This window comes from Oryza brachyantha, chromosome 7 (genome assembly GCF_000231095.2).
Source record: "Oryza brachyantha chromosome 7, ObraRS2, whole genome shotgun sequence".
NCBI lineage: Eukaryota > Viridiplantae > Streptophyta > Magnoliopsida > Poales > Poaceae > Oryza > Oryza brachyantha.
The window spans coordinates 16827796-16852989 of record NC_023169.2 but is presented as its reverse complement, the minus strand read 5'-3'; the positions used below and the strand labels follow the sequence as shown (position 1 = coordinate 16852989).

The 25194-nt window shown below is 39.4% G+C and overlaps 5 protein-coding genes and 1 non-coding gene across 6 annotated transcripts; 2 read left to right on the top strand and 4 right to left on the bottom strand.

Moving 5' to 3' along the window:
- Nucleotides 1–348: 348 nt before the first annotated feature.
- Nucleotides 349–422, bottom strand: TRNAI-AAU. The gene has a single exon. It is a non-coding gene; the product is annotated as a tRNA-Ile (tRNA).
- Nucleotides 423–3795: 3373 nt separating this feature from the next.
- Nucleotides 3796–4916, bottom strand: LOC102699328 (probable calcium-binding protein CML46). The gene has a single exon (XM_015839534.2). The coding sequence runs from the start codon at nt 4736–4738 to the stop codon at nt 4112–4114; it is 627 nt and encodes a 208-aa protein (XP_015695020.1). The 5' UTR covers nt 4739–4916; the 3' UTR covers nt 3796–4111.
- Nucleotides 4917–10762: 5846 nt separating this feature from the next.
- On the top strand, nt 10763–13274 carry LOC102699604. The gene is made up of 3 exons (XM_006657934.3): nt 10763–10934; nt 11053–11117; nt 12717–13274. Exons 1-3 carry the CDS (start codon nt 10844–10846, stop codon nt 12837–12839), a joined length of 279 nt encoding a protein of 92 aa, XP_006657997.1. The 5' UTR covers nt 10763–10843; the 3' UTR covers nt 12840–13274.
- Nucleotides 13275–14049: 775 nt separating this feature from the next.
- LOC121054981 (E3 ubiquitin-protein ligase RNF181 homolog) lies at nt 14050–14855 on the bottom strand. Its single transcript, XM_040526287.1, has one exon. The coding sequence runs from the start codon at nt 14817–14819 to the stop codon at nt 14256–14258; it is 564 nt and encodes a 187-aa protein (XP_040382221.1). The 5' UTR covers nt 14820–14855; the 3' UTR covers nt 14050–14255.
- A 792-nt stretch (nt 14856–15647) lies between these two features.
- Nucleotides 15648–18374, bottom strand: LOC102699325 (transcription elongation factor 1 homolog). Its single transcript, XM_006657933.3, has 5 exons — nt 18199–18374; nt 16975–17106; nt 16819–16889; nt 16165–16186; nt 15648–16066 (listed from the first exon to the last, which is right to left on the bottom strand). Exons 2-5 carry the CDS (start codon nt 17085–17087, stop codon nt 16003–16005), a joined length of 270 nt encoding a protein of 89 aa, XP_006657996.1. The 5' UTR covers nt 17088–17106; nt 18199–18374; the 3' UTR covers nt 15648–16002.
- A 2435-nt stretch (nt 18375–20809) lies between these two features.
- On the top strand, nt 20810–25017 carry LOC102722881 (DCN1-like protein 2). The gene is made up of 9 exons (XM_040525975.1): nt 20810–21081; nt 21770–21854; nt 22147–22195; nt 22279–22354; nt 22457–22539; nt 23225–23321; nt 23453–23498; nt 24209–24276; nt 24364–25017. Exons 1-9 carry the CDS (start codon nt 21024–21026, stop codon nt 24675–24677), a joined length of 876 nt encoding a protein of 291 aa, XP_040381909.1. The 5' UTR covers nt 20810–21023; the 3' UTR covers nt 24678–25017.
- Nucleotides 25018–25194: the final 177 nt, after the last annotated feature.

The window sequence follows — 25194 nt, the reverse complement described above, 5'->3', positions numbered from 1 at the left end:
TAATTTTTTTTTTTTAACTTTACCTTCGGAGCAAACAAAAAATAATGAAAATATTAAAGTGAACACATTTAAAAAAAATAGTAAAACGACATTAACTTTACCTTCTGAGCAAATAAAAACATCAAATATAAAGTGAACATAATTTGTTTAACTTTACCTTCGGAGCAAAGAAGAAATAATGAAAAAAATTAAAGTGAAGACATTTTAAAAAATAGTAAAGCGATTTTTTGAAGAGCAAACAAACAATATAGTAAAGTGAACATATTTATTTTCAATACTAAAGCGAATTTTTAAGAGCAAATAAACAATATATTAAAGTGAACACATTTATTTATCTTCAAAAATAAATGGCCCATGCAGGTCTCGAACCTGCGACCTTCGCGTTATTAGCACGACGCTCTAACCAGCTGAGCTAATAGGCCAATTGTTAAATTCATTAAACTCTTAAAATACTATATGGACTGACAGCACAAAGGCACATGTCAGCCCAGGCCAACTAGTATGGCCTTCCTGTAGGCCGCAATGGCGTTCCGGCCTAATAATTACTAGCCGGTACTAAAGAAATTAGAGAGATGCCAATAGGCCCTTAGTTCGGTTTCTGTCCCACGGACTCACGGAGCATATATACAGGAGATGCTAATATTTTATTTTTAAAAAATTATATTAGGTTTATATTTAAAAAATATTGGGTATAAAAATTAAATAGTCCTCTAGCAGAAATTTAAAAAAGAATAATATGTATTAGGAACACATATTCTTGTCTCAAATTTAAGACACGGGGGAGCTAAATTTAGGCATGTGTAAATATTATGAATGTATTTGATAATTGTTGAAGATATATTTTCTAGCTCAATTCTCAAAAATCAGTTATAGGGATCAATTTTAGACATCTCTCGAAGATGATTTGTCTATTTTTGTTCCCCGGTCCAAACGAGGATGATTTCGGTGATGTGGTGCCACGTGTAATACTAATTATCTATTTAAAATATATTATAGATATAATCCGCGAGGGAATTAGAAAAAGTATACGTGGATTGTCATAGTATTTTCTTCGTTTTTATTCATTAGTATGTTGATGCCATCATCGTTATCGCACGTGGAGATACAAATAAAATGTGAACCGAAAACCACCTTAATTTGGACTCACATATCAAGATTTACAGTTTCAAGAGTCGAAGGACCAAATCATAGATCAAAACCAAACAAAGGATATAATGGAGGGACCAAATATGGAGTTTTGTTTAAGCAATTATGGCCCATCTATCGTGGGCTTTCCTTTGCGTGAGTTATCTTTAAGGCCTTCTTCAGTTAATCCCAATCATAGAAGGATTTAAGGGGATTACGAAGAGATTTATTTCACACATGGAATTATTCCTCTCAATTCTCTCCAATCTCTTTCTCTTTGGGAATAAACGAACAAGATGACAATGGAGCCTGTGACTTGAATCCCCATGGGTATTTTAAAGGGTTTAGTTATTTACCCATGTGTCTCTTTAAAGAAAAAAAAAACACCACACAACAGACTGCTCTATGTGTTGTACTGTCTATACTCATCACTAAATAGATTTTCGCCATATTATATAGGCATGTTAATTTTTGGTCCGGTTATCTAAAATTGGACCAAAATACTTGCATGACGGACGGATCCAACAGTTATTTCATCGGTTTCATATTATATAACTTTATGTTTTTATCTAGATTTACTCGTATGCTGGTAAATTTAGACATATATATAAAACACATATATTAAAACGTGGATAAATCTAGGTAAACCCAGAAAACAGAGGGAGCATCATATAAAATAGGAGAAAACCCAAAGTATGTGGACGTAGCTTATGTGATCTAGAGCTTTATTCATTGTTTAAGTGGTTACCTTGATGAATTGTTAAATCTGATCTGGACTGATTATATCCATATATGTTCGAGTATTGCCTCATTGTCTTATTACTTTTATAAATGTTTAGTTTGTTATTTCATCTATATTCATATGACTGTTGCTTGTGAGTCGAATTCATGTGTCCGTCACCTACATTGGTATGGATTTGGGGAAGAAATTATACCTAGCAGGTATACACCAAGTGTCATATTTATTATGGTCATGGATGGAGATCGGCGCTGCAATTTAGGCACTTACCTCTTTTTAGATTTGCATTGTTATTTTGTTAGCTAATGTCCCAACCACTCGTGTTATTTTTATTGTAGAATGACTACATCGATAGATCGGCTAGATCCGCTCATTTTCCTCCCATATAATAAGAGGTGTTGAGAAGATGTAAATATTTTTCTCCCTCCAATCACACCACAATGAGACAATGAACACAAGATGTAGGTGTGAAGTTCTGTCTCTACCAGTACTATTTATAGTAAAGAAAGGCTAGAGGTAAGAGCAGATTTATATTTAAAATCGATTCAAATTAACCCACAAGAACGAAGTTTATCTCCTCCAGACATAAATATTCCATAATTAACATCTCATTTCTCATATACGAGAAGCACTCGTGTTAATTAAGGTGTATCCTCTAATTGAAAAATAAATCCTTGGACGATCGATCCGATTCCCACAAAAGAAACGCAGGCAGCTGTCTCTTCTCTTCCCCTCTCCTTTTCATACCGCGAATATATTCGGCAGTAAAGTCTCTGCTCGCCATGACTAATATAAGCCGTGAATCATCCTCCGTTTAACAACATTTCCACACCAATACCAATATCAATCACCAATTCACCGGCGGCTTGGTTGGTCGATCATTCACATGGCCATGAGGCCATCTTTTTTGGCATTTTGTTTAAAGAAGACAAATAACATATTTTAAAATAAAAATTAAATTATAAATATAATTTTATATACATGTTTTCAGCGATCTAAAAGGAAAGGCAGAAAAATAAATTATAATAAAAAATCCAAAATTAATTTTAATATTAAAAATTTAAATTTTGGCTTACATGTCCATCTTTTCGCTTATGCTTATAAGCCAAAATATAAATTTTTAACCTTAAGTTTTGAGTTGATTTTGTTTTTTTCATCATATATAGTTTATTTTTTAGCATTTGCTTTTAAACCGCTAAAAACATGACTGTCAAAAATTTTATTCATAAATTATTTTTATTTGTAAATATGTCGTCTGGTATTTTTTATCTAAAAGTCAAAAAAATAAACCTTTTATAAGCATATTCGAGTCCGTTAGTCAATCAGTCACCCACATCGATATTTCCTGTCAGTTTCCAAGTCCGTACTTACCGATAGACGAGTTCTCTCTTGGTGCATGCATATATATGGTAGACTGACTGACTGCCAGTCGTGTCGTTGTTCTTCGGTTCCTCAAAACAGACGAACTAAACAAACGGATTGGGCATTATTTACAGTTCCGACAGTGGATAAAAACCGAGCAGTATCTTCAAATTTCATAAAAGCTATCGATAAATCGACAAAACCCGATAAAACCCAAGCAGTTTTTGCCAAAAAAAAAATCCAGCTAATATATTCTAAAACTTGATCTAAAAATCGAGCGGTTTGTATCCTCCAATTCGAAAAGTCAAATTTGGATCGGTTTCCGTTGGTTTTATAAACCCTTTTTTTACCGTTTTGTGTGCTTGTCAATGTCTTGAACCAGACTGCAGATTTTCCTGCACGTACTAACAGAGGAAGCTTCCTGCCTGCTGACATGGAGAAGAGAAGAAGATGCAGAGGTTAGGAAGATCCAATCATCCATGCCACGTGTTTGACCGTCTTGGCTGATGGATATGAAACGATGGAGACCCAGATAATCTTAACACTTGGCTTAATTGCAAAAACGTGGTTTGATTCAGAGAACTGATCAATGGAAGCAAGCAAATTAAGCCAGAGATCATTCATATACAGTTTTTTAGGTGAAAGTACAGATTGATTTGACCAAGTTTAGATGATCGATTAATGGACAGATTAGTGCGTTAATTGTTGCACAAAGCACCCAACTCATGCCTCGCAGAAGGAAAAAAAGAAAATTACAGAAAATTTGCAACACACACACCACTAGCTTAATTAGCTCTCTCATCTTCTGCCACAAGCTGAGCCGTGCACCGTGCAACGAACCAAAAAAAAAAGAGAGAGAGAAAGAAAAAAAGCTGAAGGAATTGATCAGCAGAGGCCGGTCTCGAGGAACTTGACGAACTGGAAGAGGTTCATCCGGCCGTCGATGCTGCCGCAGCTGGCGGCGATCATGGCGCGGCAGGCGGCGGCGTCCTCCCGGAACCCTAGCCTCGCCAGGGCGAGCTGCAGGTCGGACGCGTCAATGAAGCCGTCGGAGTTGCCGTCGAACACGGCGAAGGCGCGCCGCACCTCGGCGAAGCTCGGCTCGTCGGCGTCGAACAGCCTCGACACCTCGTCGTGGCCGATGCGCGGCCTGAGGCCCTCGCCGTGGCCGGCCACACCCAGGCCGATCCGCTCCATGATCTCCTCCACTTCCTCCCTACTCAGAGGCCGCAGAGCCTCCTCCCCCTCCTCCTCCTCCTGGGCGGCGGCGGCGGCGACACCAGCCTCGCCGCACGACTCCGCCGCCGACGACGACGAGTACGCGCACTTGACCACCGCGCAGGCCGCCGCCGCCGGGACGACCGACCTGGCGAACGAGTGGAGGAACGAGGAGTAGCTGTGGAAGAACCCCGACGCCGCGGCGGCGACGAAGCCGATCAGGTACGGGATGAGCAGCAGCGGCTCCCTGAACGACAGCACCCTTCTGAGCAACGGCCTTGATGACGACGCCATAGTTAAGCTAGCTAGCTAGAGGAGACTGCTTCAGCTGCTACCGGCCGGCGACGTACGGCGGCGACCGACGATGTGTGATCGGGTTAGCTCGAAGTGTTGGTGGGGATGGGTGGAGACGAGATTATATATACACACACCACGAACACACGAGAGGTTGGAATAATTTTGCAGTCGTGACGGCTGGAGCTAGCAGCCAGGAAGCTCACCTGCGTGGCAACTTGGCGCCACGCACAGCCACAGCGCGGGAAGTTGCCTACGCGCTTCGCGTGAGGAAGAGAGAGTGCGCCTGTCTGTGTCACTGTGAGAGGGAGAGAGACAGATCAGGTGTGGATAATTAATTAATTGATTAATTAATTAATTATTGTAAATATTTCTTTTTTTCTGAAAAGGAGAGGAATATATAAATATATGAATTAAGAATGGAGGGAGGACACAGGAGTGGACTGCAGAAAATGTGGGGAAATTTAGCAAGAGGGGTGGGTGTGATTGCGTTGGGTACCAGTTCAGTTTCATGAATTAGTTGACAACTTGACAAACACTTTGACAATATGCAGTGCATTTATGCTTCAGCAAGGGGAAGCTTCCTGGAAACTGGGTGTCTCTGTGTGTGGTTGTAGTGATTAATTTGCTAACTATAGTTAAGCACGCAGGTTTATTCGCAGATTCAAACTGCAGTGTGTTTGGATATTGCTACCTGTATATCAAACGGAACATACATATGTATATATACATAAATACCCTCCATTCCAGATATTACCATTTCACATTCTCTCCAACCTTTAGTGTAGTACATCAACTACAAAAGTAACATTATATGTAAATGATTTTAAATGAACTCAATAACATTTATATTAGTTCAATTATTAATTATTTTTAAAATGTTAGTTTTTTCTTTAAAAAAGTCATGTATTTTCGAGCGGAGGAAGCAATGCCCATTTAAACAAGATCAATTGCATGCAGTTAGGGCCTTTTGAATCAAAATAATTGTGTATGGATTTTGTAGGATTCCATAGCCCTTTGAAACAAAACATTGGAATTTTCAAAATCTTGTAAAATCCATAAGAAATTGCATAAGGCACATAGTTTTTGGGGGAAAATAGCAAAAGCTCCAACCTCTTGAAAATTTTCTTCAGGTCTATCCATCTCATTCGATTCCTATGTTTTTTCCGCGGTCTATTCAAGCAACAATTTATTTCTTTATTTCTTCTGTGTTTATGTAATTCTTTGCCATATATTTGTATTCCTACTAAAATCATGTGTTTTAGTGTGCTACCGCTGATACAAAAATGAAACGAGTAATAGTAGTTCTTGCAGAATATACCAACAGGCAAAGCATCACCAATTGAGCTGGCTAGCTGCTAAGCAAGCAACAAGTACACAGGGCCACAATTAACAAAGCACACGAAGGCAAGCAAAATGGCCATTAGCTGTCACACCACGGTGTGGCAACGGAATCAATCGTACTCCAAATTCGAAACTATGTAGACAACGATCTGATCGACCAAGCAATTAATTAATTAAGCAAATTAAACCACAAGCAGACCTGCCTGCCTCGCTGGCCAGCATCTGCATCGCAAGCACGTCCATCGCGTAGCTAATTAATTAATTAATTAATTAATTAATTAATTGATCGGCGATTAGCCCTAACAACGATTAAGATTAACTATTCACCAATTTTTCAATAGGCGCACGTACACTGATCCGGATCTATTGTCGGGGTGATCAAGCAAATGCTCCTTGCATCATTGTACCTGCGTGTCGGGACGGTGTCGCAGTAGCTGCATATGAGGAAAAATATGCCCTCATCGATCTTTTCATTTATTTATGCTTACTTTTATAAGTTAAGAAAAAAATAATTTTAAATTTAAAGTTGATTATGGAGTTTTTTATCGTAGTTTATTTTACTGTCTTTATTTTAGATTACTAAAAACACATATAGAAATTTTTATTTATAAATTATTTTTTAACTTTAAATTTGAAGTTGATTATGGTGTTTTTTTATCGTAGTTTATTTTGTCGTCTTTGTTTTTTGATCGCTAATAACATGTATATAATTTTTTTATTTATAAACTATATTTAACTTTAAATTTGAAGTTGATAATTATGGAGTTTCTTATAGTAGTTTATTCTACTATCTAAAATTTTTATTCATAAGTTATTTTTAACTTTAAACTTAAAGTTAATTATGGAGTTTTTTATCATAGTTTATTTTACTGTTTTTGTTTTTAAGTCGCTAAGAACAAGTATATAAAATTTTTATTCAAAAATTATTTTTCGTGCGTAAATATGCCGTTTGATTTTTTTCTTTTAAAAAGCCAAAAGATAACCCCTAATTGTTCTTCAGGTCACGGAGCTGTACTTAGATTAAACTAACCCCAACTTGATTAATTAATTAGGTCGATCGCTTATAAGGTTTATTAAAAGAGGAGCCCTCGTGCAACCAACCATACGTACGTACGTACGTACGTACGTGTGTGTAAGTTACATGTACGTCATGGGCAAAATCTGACGGCTTCACATGTGTGTCCCGTTTGATCCGTTCGCCGTCGGTACGGCCGGCTCGATCGATTTATCGACCGGTTTAGCTGGCATCACACTCACACACATTGCCTAGATCTGATCTAACATGGACAGCTAAGTAAGAGTTAATTTAGCATGATATGAAGTTAAACTGGTACTAGTTAAGTAGAGTTTAATTAGTTGGTAATGTTCAGTAGCTGTAGTTAAATATTATTGCCGGCTGTCACATTTTTGGCCCATATTATAGGTAATAAAGGCAGATAAGACAACTTAATCAGGAGCCAAGTTAACTAAGTAAGCAGTAGGGACTTGTACCAGTAGTTTAATACCACTGCCGGCTGTCACCTTTTTCTTTTGGCACATTGGGATGGTTTGATTTGTGGTCAAGCTGGTTTTATCAATATTTGTTTTTTTTCAATAGCGTTAAGTGTATATTTGGATTGAAACCAAAATTTTAACACACCTAGGAAAAGAAAAGGCCACTTCAATAGTGTATTGGGCTATTTGGCTTCAATCAAACACAAGTCTAAAATGGTACTTAGGCAAGAGATTTTGCTGTTGAACGGCTATACAATTTATTAAGTTAATTAATCCACGATTCGACTGCTAAGTAGGGTTGATATCAACATAGATAAATTATTAGTCGTACTGGTGTGGAGAGAAAAAGGTGGGAATTAAGCTTCACCGATGTGCTCCAACTGCTGCCAATCAGTTGGATAGACCCTAACTTTGATGCAACTAGCCACTTTTGCTAGGTTGTTTTATGATTCTAGGTTTTTAGATTTTAATTTGCTCGCTTTTTAAACTTCTAAACGGTATGTTTCGTGAAAAAATTATTCTAGAACAATTTCTCAATTTTATATGAGTTAATTTAATAATTCATTTATACTCTTAAATAACTATTAAAAAGATAATCCATTCATTCTAGTTATCCTAAATCCGCACTTAGGGAACCCACCATGGCAAGAGATCATTTGACCTGGACCTAATGAGAGGTTACGGCCATGGCGATCAACCCAGCCTTACCTCATCTAACCAGCTAGTATAATTAGCACCCCTATTTCTAAAATAACTCTATTTCCTTAATAAAGTTACTGTCACGTAAAGACTTAGTATTTAGGATAACTAACGCATTAGAGTTAATAAAAGTGGAGAACAATTGGAGTATGCAAAAGTTTGAGACAATTACATTGGAATGTCTTAAATTGGTGAACAATTGCATTATAGTTTGCCAAAGTGAGAACATTATAGTCTTTTTTATTTGCAGCGTGTGTGTGAAAAATTATCTTTTTTGGAACAGAGGCTATACCAAGTAACAATTACTAGTACTTGCACAAAGATAGAAATGGAATACCATTTTCACTTAATTTCAAAGAAGATTTAAAAAACTCATAAAAGTTACAAAACTATCGATTGATTGACACACGGAAGAAACATAGTAGTTTATTATAGAAGAAGAAAACATGAGGCAACATAATACTTATTTTCCTCCAAAATCACTTTACGTTCGGACAGACCATACAAATTCATTTGTCGTAAATATCTTTATAATATTTTTTAATAAAACTGAAATCCGGTAAACTATCTATATTTTTTTCATATAAATCAAAAGGACCTTAACCGTTTCCGAGGCAGATAGTCACCTACTCACCTACTACTTCAGTTCCTATCTATCCTATTATTCCTATCGCCATCGTTTTTCACCCTTTTCCACCGTTAGTCGTGGATAAAAAATGAGACGGCGACTTGCTTTATTAAGCTGCTAAACACACACACACACTCTCAACTTGTATTGATTGATCAGCACGGCCACCACACGTCACAGCGTGGGCCGCATGCAGCACGCACTGCCTTTCCGGCCCAACAAATAACGGGCCGAACGGAGAACGCGATACCGTTCCGGCCCAACTAACATGGGCCGCACGGAGGACGCAATAGTGTTACGGCCCAAGTAATATGGGCCGCATGCCTTTCCGGGCAGAGAACTATGGGCTTCACGGAAGCCTCACGAAGCCCGCAGCGCCATTCCGGCAACTGTAGTGGGCCGCACGGAGGCCATTTTGCCGTTCCGACCCAAATCTGAGGAGAAGGCTGCTCCAAGCTCGCCGGAGAAGGACGGATTGACCCTCGCCGTCGCCGGAGGCGAGGAAGACGGATCCAAGGCGACAGACGGCGAGAAGATTGACGCTGCTCATCATATCAGTCATCGATCATTACTACTCACTCTATTTTTTTTATCTAACGTCGTTGCTTTTATATTTATATTTAACCATTCGTCTTGTTTAAAATTTTTATATAACTACTAATTAGTTTGTTATAATTTAATTTATTACAAAAGAAAAAATTTAAGTTTAACTTATAATTTTGTAATTTTAAAAAAATAAGACGAATGGTTATATAAAACCTATGAGAAATTGCGATAGCATTGGTGTAGCACTCGTTGGCTGGCAATGGCATGGAGAGACGTTATCCTCATCCACCCAATCCACTTTGGGAATCTCAACGCCATTACTGTGCTGGCTAGTGCTTAGCCAGGTAGGATCAACGTCAGTTCAAGGCGTAGGATCACATCGACCGCCCATGGATTATCTCGAACTACAGTAATGGGGAGTGCACCATCCGAATCGAGTAGCTGACACCTTCATGCTGGAAAATGATTTCTTCAGCGTTTTTACACTTGCAGAAATTGCATCTATGAATGAATTATTACTAATCTATTGCCGGTACTGTTTGTTGACGGCTCATTGGGATCTTGAAATGCAGAAGCAATCAGTACAAGTGGTCTGGTCACTGATTTGCTATGCCTTTCTGAGGCCACATGATGAACACGGTTGACCAGAATTGGGCATACCCTGGCCCATCCTCCTAGTGGTCACCAGCCCGTTTTCAGTTATCTCCTGATCAGAAACCTAATTATGATTATCATTAGTGTAAGCTGAGAGAGAAAACAGGTTGTGATTGATAGCAATTACCTCATACGTCTTTTTTTTTATAAAAAAAATCAATTTCTGCGAATGATTCTGAACATCTTAGCCAGCGATAGCTGACCCATATTTCTTCTTCAATTGTCTCTCTCACTTGCCTGTATTGTCATGATCAACTTTTCACCTTTTATCGATCCCAGAAGCTGACCAGAGAAGAAAGAACAACTGATAATTAGCAGTACAAATGTGACGGATGATTTCAGGAATTGTGCCGAACACGTCAGAAAATACGGAGATCTTGGGATGCCAACCTTCCATGCTGAGCAGCAACAGTCCTCTACTAGTTCATAGCTAGGTTTAATTGGGCGTTGGCACTCTTTATCTCAGATAAAGTTTTTATGTCATAGATTGTTAGGTAGGTACCCAATTGCATTAGTGTGGGCTTCACAAAAAAAAGAAGAAAAAACTTTCTTTTTCCGTGTCATTTCAGTGCTCCATGATTAAGACGCAACAAGCTCACTGTACTTGCTTGGCTCGCTCCAAGTCGCAACTATTTAATCTGGCCGTATCATCGAGACCTCGAGACAGACAGATAGATAGATAGATAAATACTGGTGCTGTGGTTGTAACTTGCAAGAAGCAGAGGCACACAAGAAAATCCATGGCAGCGAGATCGGCAGCCGGGCGCTTGCTGGTGATCCTGCTCGCCGTCCTCCTCCTCGCCGCCTGCTGCGATGCGGCTCGTTTCGCAAGTAATTTGGCTGGAAAAAGCTCGCGTTTTTCGTGTTCTTTCTCGGTGAGGTGTTCTTGGGGGGAGGATCTGGGGGTGATGAATAGGTCAGTTGATCATTCTGGTTGGATTTTTTGCAGGGAGTTACAGGTCGGCGACGATGGTGGAGGCTCCGGCGCGTCCGGGTGCTGCTGGTTCATCAGAGGTACTACTAATTTAAACTCGGTTCTTTCAGCACGGTTAGTCTGTTTCTTCAGTTATTCAATGGCCAAAGTCTGCATTCTAATTGTGTCTTGATGCGTGCAAAGCTTGGTTACTTTCATAGTTCAGTTACTTCAGGCCGCGTTCGGGGACGGGGTGTCAGTTAACTTATTCGGCACAGAAAACACATTAATAGATTAGTACATGATTAATTAATTATTAAAAATATAAAATAGATTAATATGGTTTTTTAAAACAACTTTCCTATAAAATTTTTTTTAAAAAAATATATCGTTTGGCAGTTCGGGAAACGTGCGCGTGAAAAACGAGGGAGAACGAGGGAGGGTTAGTTAACTTGCAGTCACGCCGAATGCGGCACTCATACCTGAGGGGTTATCTTTTCGCTTGTCAAAGTAAAAAAACCAAACGTTATATTTACAAACAGAAAATAATTTATAAGTAATACTTTTATATGTGTTCTTAGTTATTTAAAAGTTAAGGTCAAAAAATAAACTACGATAAAAAAACTCCAAAAATCAACTTCCTATAGAGGTGCTGACCTGAAAAGTTCCAAATATTTTTAGGTTCTATTCTAGAAGGGTTCTTGGTCAGGAGGCCTTGTTCTAGACGGAAAAGTTGAAATCTTTCACACTTGGTTTGATTATTGCCAATTCAAAATTGTTTCATCCAAATGTATTTCAGAACATTAAAATACAGTTGGCCAAGACTGCTGACAAATGGCAAAAACAGGAATCCAAACTGTTGTTATAAGTGAAGCTGTAAACCAATGTTCAGAGTTTCAGACTTCAGAGAATTGTTCCTGTTTGACTTGAAAGACTCTTCTAAGGCCCCGTTTAGTTCGCAAAAGGTTTTCGCAAAAACATCACATCAAATCTTTGAACACCTAAATAAAGCATTAAATATATATGAACATTAAAGCTAATTACACAGTTATGCGGGAAATCGTGAGACGAATCTTTTAAGCCTACTTAGGACGTGATTAGCTATAAGTGCTACAGTAACTAATATGTGCTAATGACGGATTAATTAGACTCAAAAGATTCGTCTCGCGGTTTCCACGCGAAATTTGTTTTGTAATTAGACCACGTTTAATACTTTAAATGTATGTTAAAAAACTTGATGTGATGTTTTTGCAAAATTTTTTTGCAAACTAAACATGGCCTAAATTCCCCTTTCGTAGTTAATCCAGATTCATTAACAACCTTAGGCCCACTTTGATTCATACGAAATTCATAAGAATTTTAGAGGATTTCATTCCTGTAGGAATTTTTTCTACAAAGTCCTTTGAATCAAAGGAATGAACCCTATGAAATACTATAAAATTCCTATCGAACACCCCTTCTCATACAAGTTTTGGAGAAAATTTAACAAGAGGCAGAACCTCATGATAAAATTCTTTGAGTTTTTATCTCTTTTCAAGTTTCTGTATTTTGCCTATGGTCCAATTAAACAGTCATTCCTATATTTTTCTTGTGTTTTATAATTATCTATTTTACACTTACATCCCTGTTAAAATCCTATATTTTTTATTCCTCAATTTTTTCGTTCCTATAAAAGGCCCTTAATTGCTTGTTCTGTGCAGGATGACGCGAGGACAACCGATGAGATCGTGGAGGAGATGTTCGGAAGGATGACTCTGCAGACAACAGATTACCCTGGTTCGGGCCCAAACGATCGCCACACTCCCAAGGCACCCGGTACATGATGCCGGAAGCCAAAGGAAGCAGCTTTTCTAGCTGAATCAATCATGACGGCGTGTACAGAGAGATTAATCAGTAGACTCATCGATCGATTAGCATCTGCTACTACTAGTAACAGTTGTCACCATCAATTGTAAATTCTTGTATCTGTGCGAGTTCTATCTGATTTATCATGCATGGTCAGAGGTACAGGGGTTAATATTGTTTTGCTGCGTTTCAGACCTTACTAATACCGCATACTTTTTTTTTATGTTGCATTCAACGAATAACTAGACGAAATGATGCCCAGTTGGATCTAGATGGTTTTGTTTTAGATGGAACTTCAAGGTTGTTCATCACTGGTACACAGGGAAGTGAAATGTGAAAAGATCTTCACCTTCGCTATTCGTCATGCAACTATGGAAAACAAAAATTTCGATCAGTTCCTAAAATTTGTGCTCCCGTCGTCTTGGAAGCCAGCACCGGGTTAAGTGGAAAGGATTTGGAGAGGAGAATCATGGCTCGGGTCGCTGTAGAGGTTGTAATGTGCCATTTTTTTGGCAATAAAATTTAATGGCTAGGTCTAAAATAAAGTTAGCTAAATTTTAATAGATTTTAAGCTAAAAATATATAAAGAGTTAGGTTATATTATAAAATTTTCCATATGCCTTAGTTAGATTATGTATGATCCATAAATATTATCACATTACCATAGTTGAACATTGTAAAACCATACCAAATTTTATAAATTTATTTTACTTAAATTTATCGTTGGTACCGACTACACCACACTAGTAGGTGTGATAACGGTCACGGTTTTCCCAGTTTTGCCATATGTTGCTGCGGTAGAGCAGATAACGACGAGGTGGTACTAGTGGTGATACTGTGCCTAATTTTTTTGCATATAAAATTTAAAAATTATGTTTAAAATGGGTTGAAGCTAAAAAAATTACATAGTTTTGAGCTGAAAACTTTTAAGGCCCGTTACTACTCGTGAGTCGTGATGGGAGCTACCTCAACTGTGAAAGAGGATGGCGATGAGGTCTAAATACAAAGTGAATCTTAGAGTTATGCTGACTGAAAAAATTGACGATATTTTGCCACTGGAAACTTGGAAATTAACTATGTTTTACAGCATGGATCTTGAAGCGATCCTAACAAATGTTTCAGTGTGAATCTTAAAACGATACTGACCGTCTAAAGAACTTAAAGATGTTCTAAAATTTCCGGATAATTGATGAGTCACCGATCCAAAAATTTCTCTTGAAACTCGTGGACACTTTTAAAATGTTGTACAACATCTTTCACATCTCTAAAAAGATTCACAACTATATCCCATTTTTTTCCACTTGTACTAGCTAGTAGTAATAATATGTACACAAATTAAAAAAATCAACCACCTTAAAACCAATAAAAACCAATTGGTAAGGCTAATTATAGTCTTAATCCACGTCTTCTATCCTAATGTTCCATGGCTCCTGCCTCTCCTCGCCACCGCCGCCGCCGTCTCCCAGCACCAGGTAGCTCACCAGCACGGCCCTCGGCCTCCGCCTCTCCCCGGCGTCCGCGCCGGCGCCGCCGTTCTGCTGCTCCGCCGCCGGTTCCGCCGCGGGAAGCTCGCGGCGGCAGACGGGGCAGCTGCCGTGCACGCCCAGCCACCGGTCGAGGCACTCCCCGTGGAACCGGTGCCCGCACGGCATCTCCTTCCCGGCGTCGAACGCGTCCAGGCATATCGCGCAGTCCCCGAGCGAGCCCTCCTCCGCCTCCCCGGCCCTCACCTCCTTCAGCGAAGCGATCGCCGCCTTCGACGCCGGTGGGACCCCTCCGCCGAGCCCGGCGGAGAACAGGTCACCGCCGCCGTCGCCGATGATGATGTGCTGCACCATCATGACCTCGGCACCGCCACCCCCGCCCGGCATTGCCACGGAGGGCCCCATCATGCCCATCCCCAGGAGCAGCCGCAGGATGCCCGCCGCCGCGCGTTCGCCGCCGTTCGCCGAGGCCATCGAAGCCGGTGGAGAGAGAGAGAGAGAGCGCGCGCCGCCGCGAGGAGAGTAAATTACTACTTTTTTTTTTGTTTTTTCGTGCGGGGATATTTCGGTGGCTTGAAGAGGCCGGTATTTAAGAGGAGGGGAGGCGAGGCGAAGGTGGAGAAGGTTCTGGAAGATTCTGGGCCGCCGCGTCGTGCCACTGACCCGTGGGCCCCACCTAATCCAGGTTCCGGTTCGGTCCGGTCCGGCTCGCGGCTGGAGACGAGCCGGGATTTTTTTTTTCCAATTTTGGATTTGTTTGATTTCGATTGGTGCGCTGGATCTAGTAAAACCGTTCGCGTGCCGGCGCGCGAGGGGGTCTTGAACGTTCGAGATATTTCCATGGGTGGCTGACTCGTGGGCCCACCTGGAGGCTGCGCTGTTCGAGCCGTGGCTCTGGAAGGTTGTGGAAGAAGGGAAACGGGTACGGGCTGCCGACGCGTGGGTCCCATGACTCCTCTCTCGTCGTACTATTCTCTCTTTTTTTTCTTTTTGTTGGGCCTAGTTGCACATGAAAATTGGGCCAGCTGAATTTGGGCCGACCCATGGCCTTATAGTTTAGGCCCATTAATATGCAAAGCCGAAAGGTAGCCCAACTTTAATTTTTGGCCCCTCATTTTCTCACTTATGTTTGAGAGTCAATATTAAAATTTTAAAACTTAAAATTAGAGTTGATTTGGGGAGATTTTCATTGCAATTTATTTAATACATATAAAAAGGTTTTACCCATATATAACTTTAATCATTAATAATTCGTTTCGCTTATGCTTGGTTTGAGAGTCTGAGACGAGTAGCGGCTTCAGATGTCAGAACGTTTTCAACTATATAGTCTCTAAATTCAGAGAAATTTCATCCATGGAACATACTAGTTTTGATTCGAAAACCATGGTTACAGCATCCCATAAGGGCACTATGCCCGTACAATTACACACGCATAATAAGCTGTTTTTGAGTTTCTCGATATGTAGGTATACCACGTCTTCAGGTGCTTATTTCAGGTGCAGGATGAACTGCCTACTAATAAACCAAATCAGCCATTGCATCCTTAGAACGCTACTATTACACTATTATAGACGTGGCTGACGGTGACGATGGCAGTCAATAATAGCACCCATTACAATACGGCTATATCAAACGTTGGGGCATGATGATGGCATGATCATGCACCATCCTCGTCTTCGACATTGTTGACACGCTCGCACTCATCGATCCATTCACTATATCTGCAAGAAAACAAAAATTCAGTAAAGGGGTGGGAGGGTGATGATTTTGCAGAACTGAAAATGAGCAAGGAGTTATTTGTAGTGGGGATTTGACTTACATATCAATTGGTTCAGTCAGTGCTGCAACAAAGAAATCACCTATTAGTAGAGACTTGGAAAATGGCATTTACCAAAGAACATTTTCTTTACTATAGACTGTTTTTTATGCATGATACTGTATTTTCGTGCAGGTTTTTTACCCTTCATCCTCTTTCGCATAATTCAGCTAACTCACACTTGGACAACAAATAAAACAGGACACAACAGGTTAATTGTCTTGACACTTTGACAGTCATGACGGTGTGGACATGGTCGCTACTGAGTATGTGGTTAAGTGTGCGCAAGAGATAATAAGATCCTTTTTACTGAAAAAACTAAAATACTAGTAAATGGTAAATTCCAAGTTGAATCTGCTTTGTTATCCTCAATTTGTTCTCGATAAGAGATTTTGCTTTACTCTCTTATTAATTCTGCTTTATTATACCCAAGTTGGTTCAAACTTAAAACATACAAAATGAAATGTATGTGCTACGAGGATATGGCTACAAGAAACTATTATTTTCTGTTCCTGGAAGTGGTACCAATTCATTTCATGAAAATTAAAACCAATAAGTTCAGTCTACACAATTTTCTTGTTTGCAATTTTTAAATGAAATGTATCGTCTAAATCTGGAGTACAACATGCAGTTTTGTTAGTGTATCCTTGTGCATACCATTGACAGTGGTGCTGAAGTTTTCCTGACAGATTCTACAAGAAGCCTCGCCGATCAGATTCTTCATATCACTGGAAGAAAAGGGGTAAATTGAGTCAAAATGCATTACCATAAGCAGTAGCAAGAGACAAGTAGAGTTGTGAAAAAGTTACTCACATCCGGCATTCAACACTACTGCCATGATTGCAGAATGGGCAGGAAAATACTGTATCAAGCTTGTCCATCCTCTTCTTAGGTGGTGGCTTAGCCGCGGACTTTCTCTTTCCCATGGCTCAAGTTCTTTTCTTCCTTAAAAAACAAACCATGAACAGTAACTATAATGATCTAAATGACCATAGATTCTACATAACTTGAAGTTTCCAGCCATAAACACCATGACACAAAACATCCAATGGCAATTTGCATCAAACAGGTAAGCATATCTATATGAGAAAATTCAGTGTATTTTGAAGAATATGTATAGCACAAAAACTACAGGTGACATCACCAATCTATGGAACATAAAAGAACACTTGTATAAAAGCTACGAAATTCCATGATTGCACAAGGTAGTGAACAAACACAACAGAGTCCAGTAGAACTCGATCCTATCTGTTCCTGCCATGGATATTGCGGCCACCATTCAACTAGTAAGAAATTGATCAAGATATACTTCATAAATACGGAATTTGCCATAACTCTAAACTCTTCCAATCTGCCACAACCCTGAGTCACGATCCAATCAACCTCTGCAACATCAACAAGTCACGTGTTTTGAAATGTTTTGCTGTGGGTATCGTTTTAAGGAATCCACAAGGGAGTTCCTGACTGAATATAAATTGATTACTCAAAGGAAATCATTTACAGCTCTTTTTAATTTTGGTCAGGATTACAAATAAGAGAAAGGGTTTGAGGGGTGCTGTGCTTCTATATTCATTTGTTATGTGATTCGTATTGTATCTTATTATCCATCGCCAAACTTCGGCTCTTCCATGACAGATTTGAAACGAAATCAAGGAATTTGTACTAACCCTAGCGGGAGAAATCCCCAGTCATGCACCACTCGTCTACTAAGATTCAACCTATCCGATTAAATAGTAATTCGATCAGACCAACGCAAACAAGAATACCGTCGCAATCCCCTCAAATAGACAGATCGGGTGGATCCCTCCCCATGATCAAGGGGAAAACACACCAACGATCCAAAATCGTGCGCCTAAACGCCCACGGGGATGCACCAAAAGTCCGAGAAATTTCTGGGGGCGCGGGCGGGAGGCGGAGGAGGGGGCGGCGAACGGTGCGGCTGGCCGCAGGTAGAAGCGGCACGGGGTCGCCGATGGAGTCACCGTCGGGCAGGAGCGGAACGTAACGCAACGTAGGTGATGGAGCGCGAGGCCTCACCTGAGCCGGCCGACAGAGGTCAGCGGCGGAGAAGCGCGGGCTCGGAGCCGCCTACGGAGGGTGGCTTCCGGGGGCGGATCTCACCGGAGGAGCAGCTCAAGGCGGCGCGGAGGAAGACGGGGAATAGGGGAGCTCGATCGTGTCAGGAGGGATTTGGGGGAAGGAGGAAGGATAGGGCGTTCACACCCGTTAACGAAACGGGTCAAGATTGACCTGACCCATTATCATCGACTCTATTGTTTCATCCGTTGCATATTATAAGTCAACTTTAGACTTTATAGCAATCCTAATAAATCTTGTGGAAAGGAGGAAGTATGGGGGTATTCCTTGAAACAGATATCAAACGAGATATACATATGTATCATGCATAATACTTAGGTATTAGGTCTCCCCCGTTTTGTAACGATGTGTTGTTCAGTAGTCTTCCTTTATAAAAGAGTTGATGCAAAATCTATTGATCTAGTGTGCTTAATACACACGAAGGACTCAGAGTATTTGTGTCTCTCTAGTGTATGATCTAAATCTTGATGAGGTGTAGGCGAGCTAGACAGTTTGATCATGCAACTAATAAGATGAATAGTAAAAGAAGTCAAACGACTATCGAGTTGATGAATATTTTAGGACATAGCCGATTAGATTTTACATGGTGGTGTTTAGCGAATAGATTGAACAATCGACCGTATCGGCTAGGAACGTATGTCTACCACATAATCTACCTAATCTAGCTTATTAAGCATAACCTTGATAGGTTAGACCGAACCAATGCAACATTAGATTACACTTAATAAGAGATTGATCGATTGGTTAGCAAACCTAAACAAATTATCAAACTAATGAGCCGATAACTGGTGACTTATCATCTAGAACTTCGATAAAATCGTTAGCAAAATAGATCAATTTGATATAAACTATTTGATAAACACATTCTAATATATCAAATATAGCCGAGATAGTACCGTATTAAACATATCGAGACAACATAAATCACTCAAAGTGGTCGACCAAATCAACTCAAAATATAAGAGTGACTTAGAACCGAACCGTATAGTTACTAAGCAATGGTATATGTTTTGATTGAAATTTGTACCTAACAAACGAAGCTCGATCAAACGGCACATTTACAAAATAATTAGATCAAATATACAAAAGTAACTTAAACTTAAACTAAGTAACTAGTAGCCATACAACCATACTAGAATATCAGATCGAACTGAGAAAATACTAATCTAGCTGATACGATTGGTGGGGCCAACAAAACATAGGACTCACCCCTTCAGCAGAGATTGAAGCGATACAGCCACACGTTGGGTGGTAAATTCTTTCGATGATAAAAACCTTGGCAAGTAGGATGGTGACGCGACAAGAGTAGTTATTGATCCATAATATATTTTAAGGAACCATGGTATATATATTTATAACTAGGAGTAAATACTAGTCCATATCGAACAAGATACATATTTTCTAAAATAAAAAGGAAACGTACAAGTCCTAATCGGACACTAGACTTAGTGCATATTGGACACAACACATGTTTTCTAAGGACAAAGGAAACCTAGCCCTAAGAGCATCTCCAACGGTGAGCTAAAGATTGACTCCCAATTATTCTGAATTGGTAACATTCTAAACAATATTAGATCCATGAATCACTCTCATCTCCAACAATAACCCAAAAGTTGGGAACCCTAGGAGAAGCCGAATATCTAGGTCAAAAAATGCTAATGCTTAGGGGTGCTAAAAGTTCGAAAGTAGTTTTAGGCTGTTGTTGGAGTGTGTTTTTACTCTTTAATGTCAAAATTTAATTTTTGGAAATCATATTAGCCTCTAATAGAACACTGACTTCGTCCTAATCGAACACAAATGTGTTTCGGAAATACAAAAGGAAACGTAATCATATACACAAGACAAAACTTTCTAAAAATAAAGAAAAAAACTAAATCATGCCTAATGAATAAATATAATTAAATTGCATCTTCATGATTACTTCTTGACCTCTGACTATTATATATAATCTTTTCGTACTCTTTCTTTAATCAAATTTACTAGAGAATCTTACTCAATTTTACGTTAACAAAAGTTGCCATATAAATAATTAAAATAATCTATAGTGTAAAAATAATTTAACTATTTTCTTATAAAATATGATGTCATAAAAAAAGAGGTGACTCCAAAACTAAGGTACCATGTCCGATACATATGCATATCAGATTTGATATTATATTATGTTCCAATGGTATACTGTTTCCTACTATCTCCGTTCTAAAATAAGATCATTTTTCAGTTTTTAGATATATTGTTTTGACTTTTCGTCTTATTTGAAATTTCTTGCGATTATTTTTTTATTGTTACTATATGAAAAAAAACATGAATATCGCTTTATGCACGACTAATTTTTTAAGTTTATGTACAATTTTTTCAAATAAAATGAATGGTCAAATTTTAGACACAGAAATAAAAAAATAATCTTATTTCAGACCTTCGGAACGAAGGTAATAGCAATTTTTTTTAAAAAAAAGACTACTCCCATTTCCGATATGCACAGCCAACGCAAACAGTACAGACACTATACAAGTTTGGGCACGGTGCCACCAGCCCAGCACAGAACAGACCACACCACACCCACGCCACAGCATTCTTTTCCGTCTCCAGCATCGCCTCCTCCTCCTCTCTCCCTCCCCCACACTCCGCTTTCCCGTCGCCGACTTAGCCGCGCCGCCCGCACGTGAGCGCGAGATCGAGCGCGTCGGCGGCCGGCCGGGCTCCTCGTCGTCGGCGGCGCGCGGGAGTCGGGGCTAGGGCTTCCGGGGTCGTGGGGGGCTCTCGGATCCATGGCCTGGCCCACGGGCGCCTGCCCCGCGGCCTTCCAGGCGTACCAGAAGTACTACGGTGAGCGCCCCCCCCCCCCCCCCCCCCGCCCGGATTCGCGCTACCCCCCTTCCGTCCTTTGGTTTGATCCCGTCGTGGGAGAGTTTCGGTTGCTTGCGTCCATGCAGAGCAGGAGAAGGGGGGGAATTCTGGGGTTTTCAGGCGGGTGTTGCTACTTTTTAAAGCTTCTCCGGTGGATTTTAGGGAACTCCATGCTGTTTAGGTTGCGGATTTCGGTGGAGGGGTGACTCTGAGGAGCCAAGAACTGATCTTTTTGGTATTAGGTTATGGACTGGTCAAGTACCTGGTTTCTTGGATCGATGGAAGGTGATCAGTGACTAAGCGCTTCTAAGGTTTAAAAAGACTGCAAGAACTTTTAGTTAAGTGTGTGTTAAGTACGGAGACCAGTTGGGGAAAGTGCTGTGGTTCTTTATTGGCATGTTCTAGCTGAAGGCTAACACTAGGCAATCCTTGGCACAATTTAGTCTAAAATAATCTCTTGGTACAATTCAGTTACCATAATTCCTTAGCACATGACCTAAGTGATGATTTCTTAGCACCTCAAAGCATAATTATTTTACGAAATACAGAGAGAATCTTTAATGCACGGTGATTGAACAGCTACTATCCTACTTGACTTACATCAATGTTTCCTGAGGTAATCTGATGCTGTCTAAATCTATTGTTTGATATTGTTTTTGTTTGCTAGGTATTGTATCAGCATTTTCAAACAATAACACACGAGAAGGATTGGCTGAGTTTTCACAAGCTATAGATCGCATGGAAGGATTAAGGTAAGCTATCTCAGTATCTTGCATATGCTTTTGTAGGCACTGAAAATCACACGGTGTGAAAAAAAATGAGGTGATCTTTTTCCCCCTTTTAGCAGGAGGCAGCTCGCACTTATCACTTCTCACCTTTATTGTACCTCAGTGATGAGATTTTAGAAATATTTTTTCTACCCTACATGGATGCCTAAGACAAAAGAAATCAATACCTGTATCACCTAATATTCATCTAGGGATGCAATTTCCTCATACTTGTTTTACCTTTACACTGATTATATTCTCTAATGTTTTCATCCAGGGATGCGATATTTAATGACATCCCCAAGCTCATGTCAACTCTTGACTTAGTGAGTGATGCTCTCTAAGCTGGTTATGCATTTTTCACATGCTTTTCAATGCATTACGTTGATTGAGAATCCTCTCTCTTTAGGATGATGCTCTCCGATTCAGTATCTTCTATGATTTTGTCTTCTTCATTTCCCGGGAAAATGGCCAAAAGAACATCTGTAAGACCACCTATTTGAGCATGAATATGCATGCTACTTATATAGTTCATATGCCCCTAGAATACTAACAAGAATGGAACTTTTCAATTTTCATTATTTTAGCTGTTCAGAGAGCTGTGGTAGCATGGAGGATGGTTCTAAGTGGGAGGTTTCGGTTGCTTGACAGGTGGTGTAACTTTGTTGAGGTATGCACATTTCTTCTCCTGAATTTAATTATTTCACCTCAAACAATTATTAGGTGAATATTCTTATACAATCTTGCTTCTGGGTTTTTTAATTTTTTAAATTATATCATAGGGATTTGCAAACACATGGATTACATTGAAAACATCTCTAGGTTTATTGTCAAGGAATCAATCAACATTTAATATAAACTTGTGAACTTCATCAGTTCCAGTGAAGTGGCGACATAATTATATTTTGATGTTTGACACACAAATACATGATGAATTGATGATTATATAGACTTATTAAGGTGTTTCCTAGCACATCAAATTCTCTATGTTTGCAGAATTGCCAATGCACTTGTATGCCTAACACTTACTTTTCTTCCAAAAAATAAAGTTGTATTTGATATGGTGAAAAAAAGCTTATAATTGTGCTTGTCAGCATCTGGTATCATGCATTAAAATAATTTTAGTTGTGCATGTAAATCAACCTTGAATTCTAGGCACTTCCCAAAAATTTCTTGTATTCGAGTTCACTTTAATCTGAGATGAGCGTGTAGGCCTTCCACTATATTCTAGAATAATTATTTTAAAAATGTTGAGTTTTGTGGGAACTACATTTATCTTTTGCACTTACATGATAAAGTGCAAGTAGTAGACTTTCCTGTATATTTTTAGTGGAGCTGTATCTTTCCTTTCTCAGAAGTACCAACGTTACAACATAACGGAGGATGTCTGGCAGCAGCTGCTAGCTTTCAGCAGATGTGTAAATGAAGATCTGGAAGGTTATGATCCAACAGGTACAATTTGCTCTATTTCATATAATTCATTTGAGGATGTCAATCATGCATTGCAGCTTCCTCTACAGAATTAGCTCAGTAAGAGTTAAGGCAAATCTAATGTTGTTGTTTTCTCTTGTCTGTTTACTTAGGTGCTTGGCCTGTTCTTGTTGATGATTTTGTGGAGCATATGCACAGGTTTGTCGCTCCTGTCCTTAGTGCTCATTTGGAGTGCTTTCTGATTTAGTTTGTTGATCCTGTTCCCATTTTCTAAGCCTAAAGAGCATGACAATTCAATTTTCTGGTAGGAGCTTAACGATCCTGCAATTGAAAAATGTAATTTAGAGTGGAATATTAATATTTGTCTTGATGCACAAGTACCTTGTGGATTTTGGTTTCATCCTCATGTGCCAGAAGTCATGATATCTGGTGTTTTGTGCATTGACAAACCTTTTGGTAAAGAAAAGACAATTGAACGCAAATTCTTGTTCAATAAAGTTCCACATTTGCTTCCTACTCTTATGCTTGGTAGATGATCTTAAGGAATCTGTCTTGGGTTATGGAACTTTTGCGATTTAAGATTTAGCGCAACTTGAGCAACTTTTCATTATACGGTGTGGCTATTCTCGCTGCAAATGAAACGCATATTGAATTGGTAATACAATTTTCTGCCATATAATAGTATTACAGATAACTTTCCCAGGCTTGTCTGATCAATGCGTATTGTGGATTGTTGTCTTGGTCTAGATTTATCCTGCTAAATATATCTTATATAGTAATAAATTGGTGGAAGTCTTCTCCTTGTATGTTTACAGGTTCTTTGTATTTCATAAAACACTTCTATAACTTTTAACATACTCTTTCCTAACTGTACTGCTTCTTATGACTTTTCTTTTTGTGAATTGTAGAAATTATAGCTCCTGTGATTGCTCCAGTGCGATGGAATCACAATTGAGCATTTCCAATACATTTGGAGGTAATGGTTTGAGGCAACATTATATGCTAGTTATTTAATTTAGTCAGCTTTGTAGTTATGGGCTCATGGCAGAATTTTCTGTGACAGGAATAAATCCATTACCTGGATCAAAGAGGAAATGCGCTACTCATCTTAAATCTAATGAGGATGTGGACCTTTCGGATAATTTTACGCGCTCTGTCCATCTTGCGCCACTGAAAAGGCTGAAGGGAAGTCCTGTCATTACTAAGTATGGAGTTTGGGAATACAATGCAGGTACTCCTTTGGTTCACAGTCCAGATTATTGTGAAGACACAAATTTGCACAACCCAAGAGGTTGTCTTCAGAACTCACCATCTATTGTTGAGGATTGTTTGTCAAAAGGATTTGATGGTTGCATTTCAATGAAATGCTCCTTTTAGTATTGTCAGGGATGCATGACCTCATCACGACACTCCATAGGCTTCATTTTTTTTCCCCACATAGTGTCAGGAACTCAGCATCATTCTGTATCTGTAATTAGTCAATTTTTAACTGGTAATGTTTATTAGTTTGTACTATGAGATGAAATACATGCAACTGCCGTCCCCACTGTAACTGAAGATATTACTATTTCGCTGTTCCCCTTTCTTTTAGATTGTTCCTTCTACCGTTTTAATAGGTTTGTGTTAGAATTTTGTATTGGGCACACTGTTATTCAAATATCGGCAAGTGCGATGGAGGGGAGAAATGCCAAAGTATAGCATAATTGGGTTTTTATTGGTCGAGTTATATGCATCGTTTGATTCTAACTAATGCTAACAAACATGTTTGGCGTGTTCCTTAATTTGCATAAATGAATATGGCATTTTTTTTTGGCATCAAAACCCTAGCAATTGTGCCTGCAGATGAAGAGAGAATTTGGTGAATATAATTACTAGTAACCAGCAATTGGACATG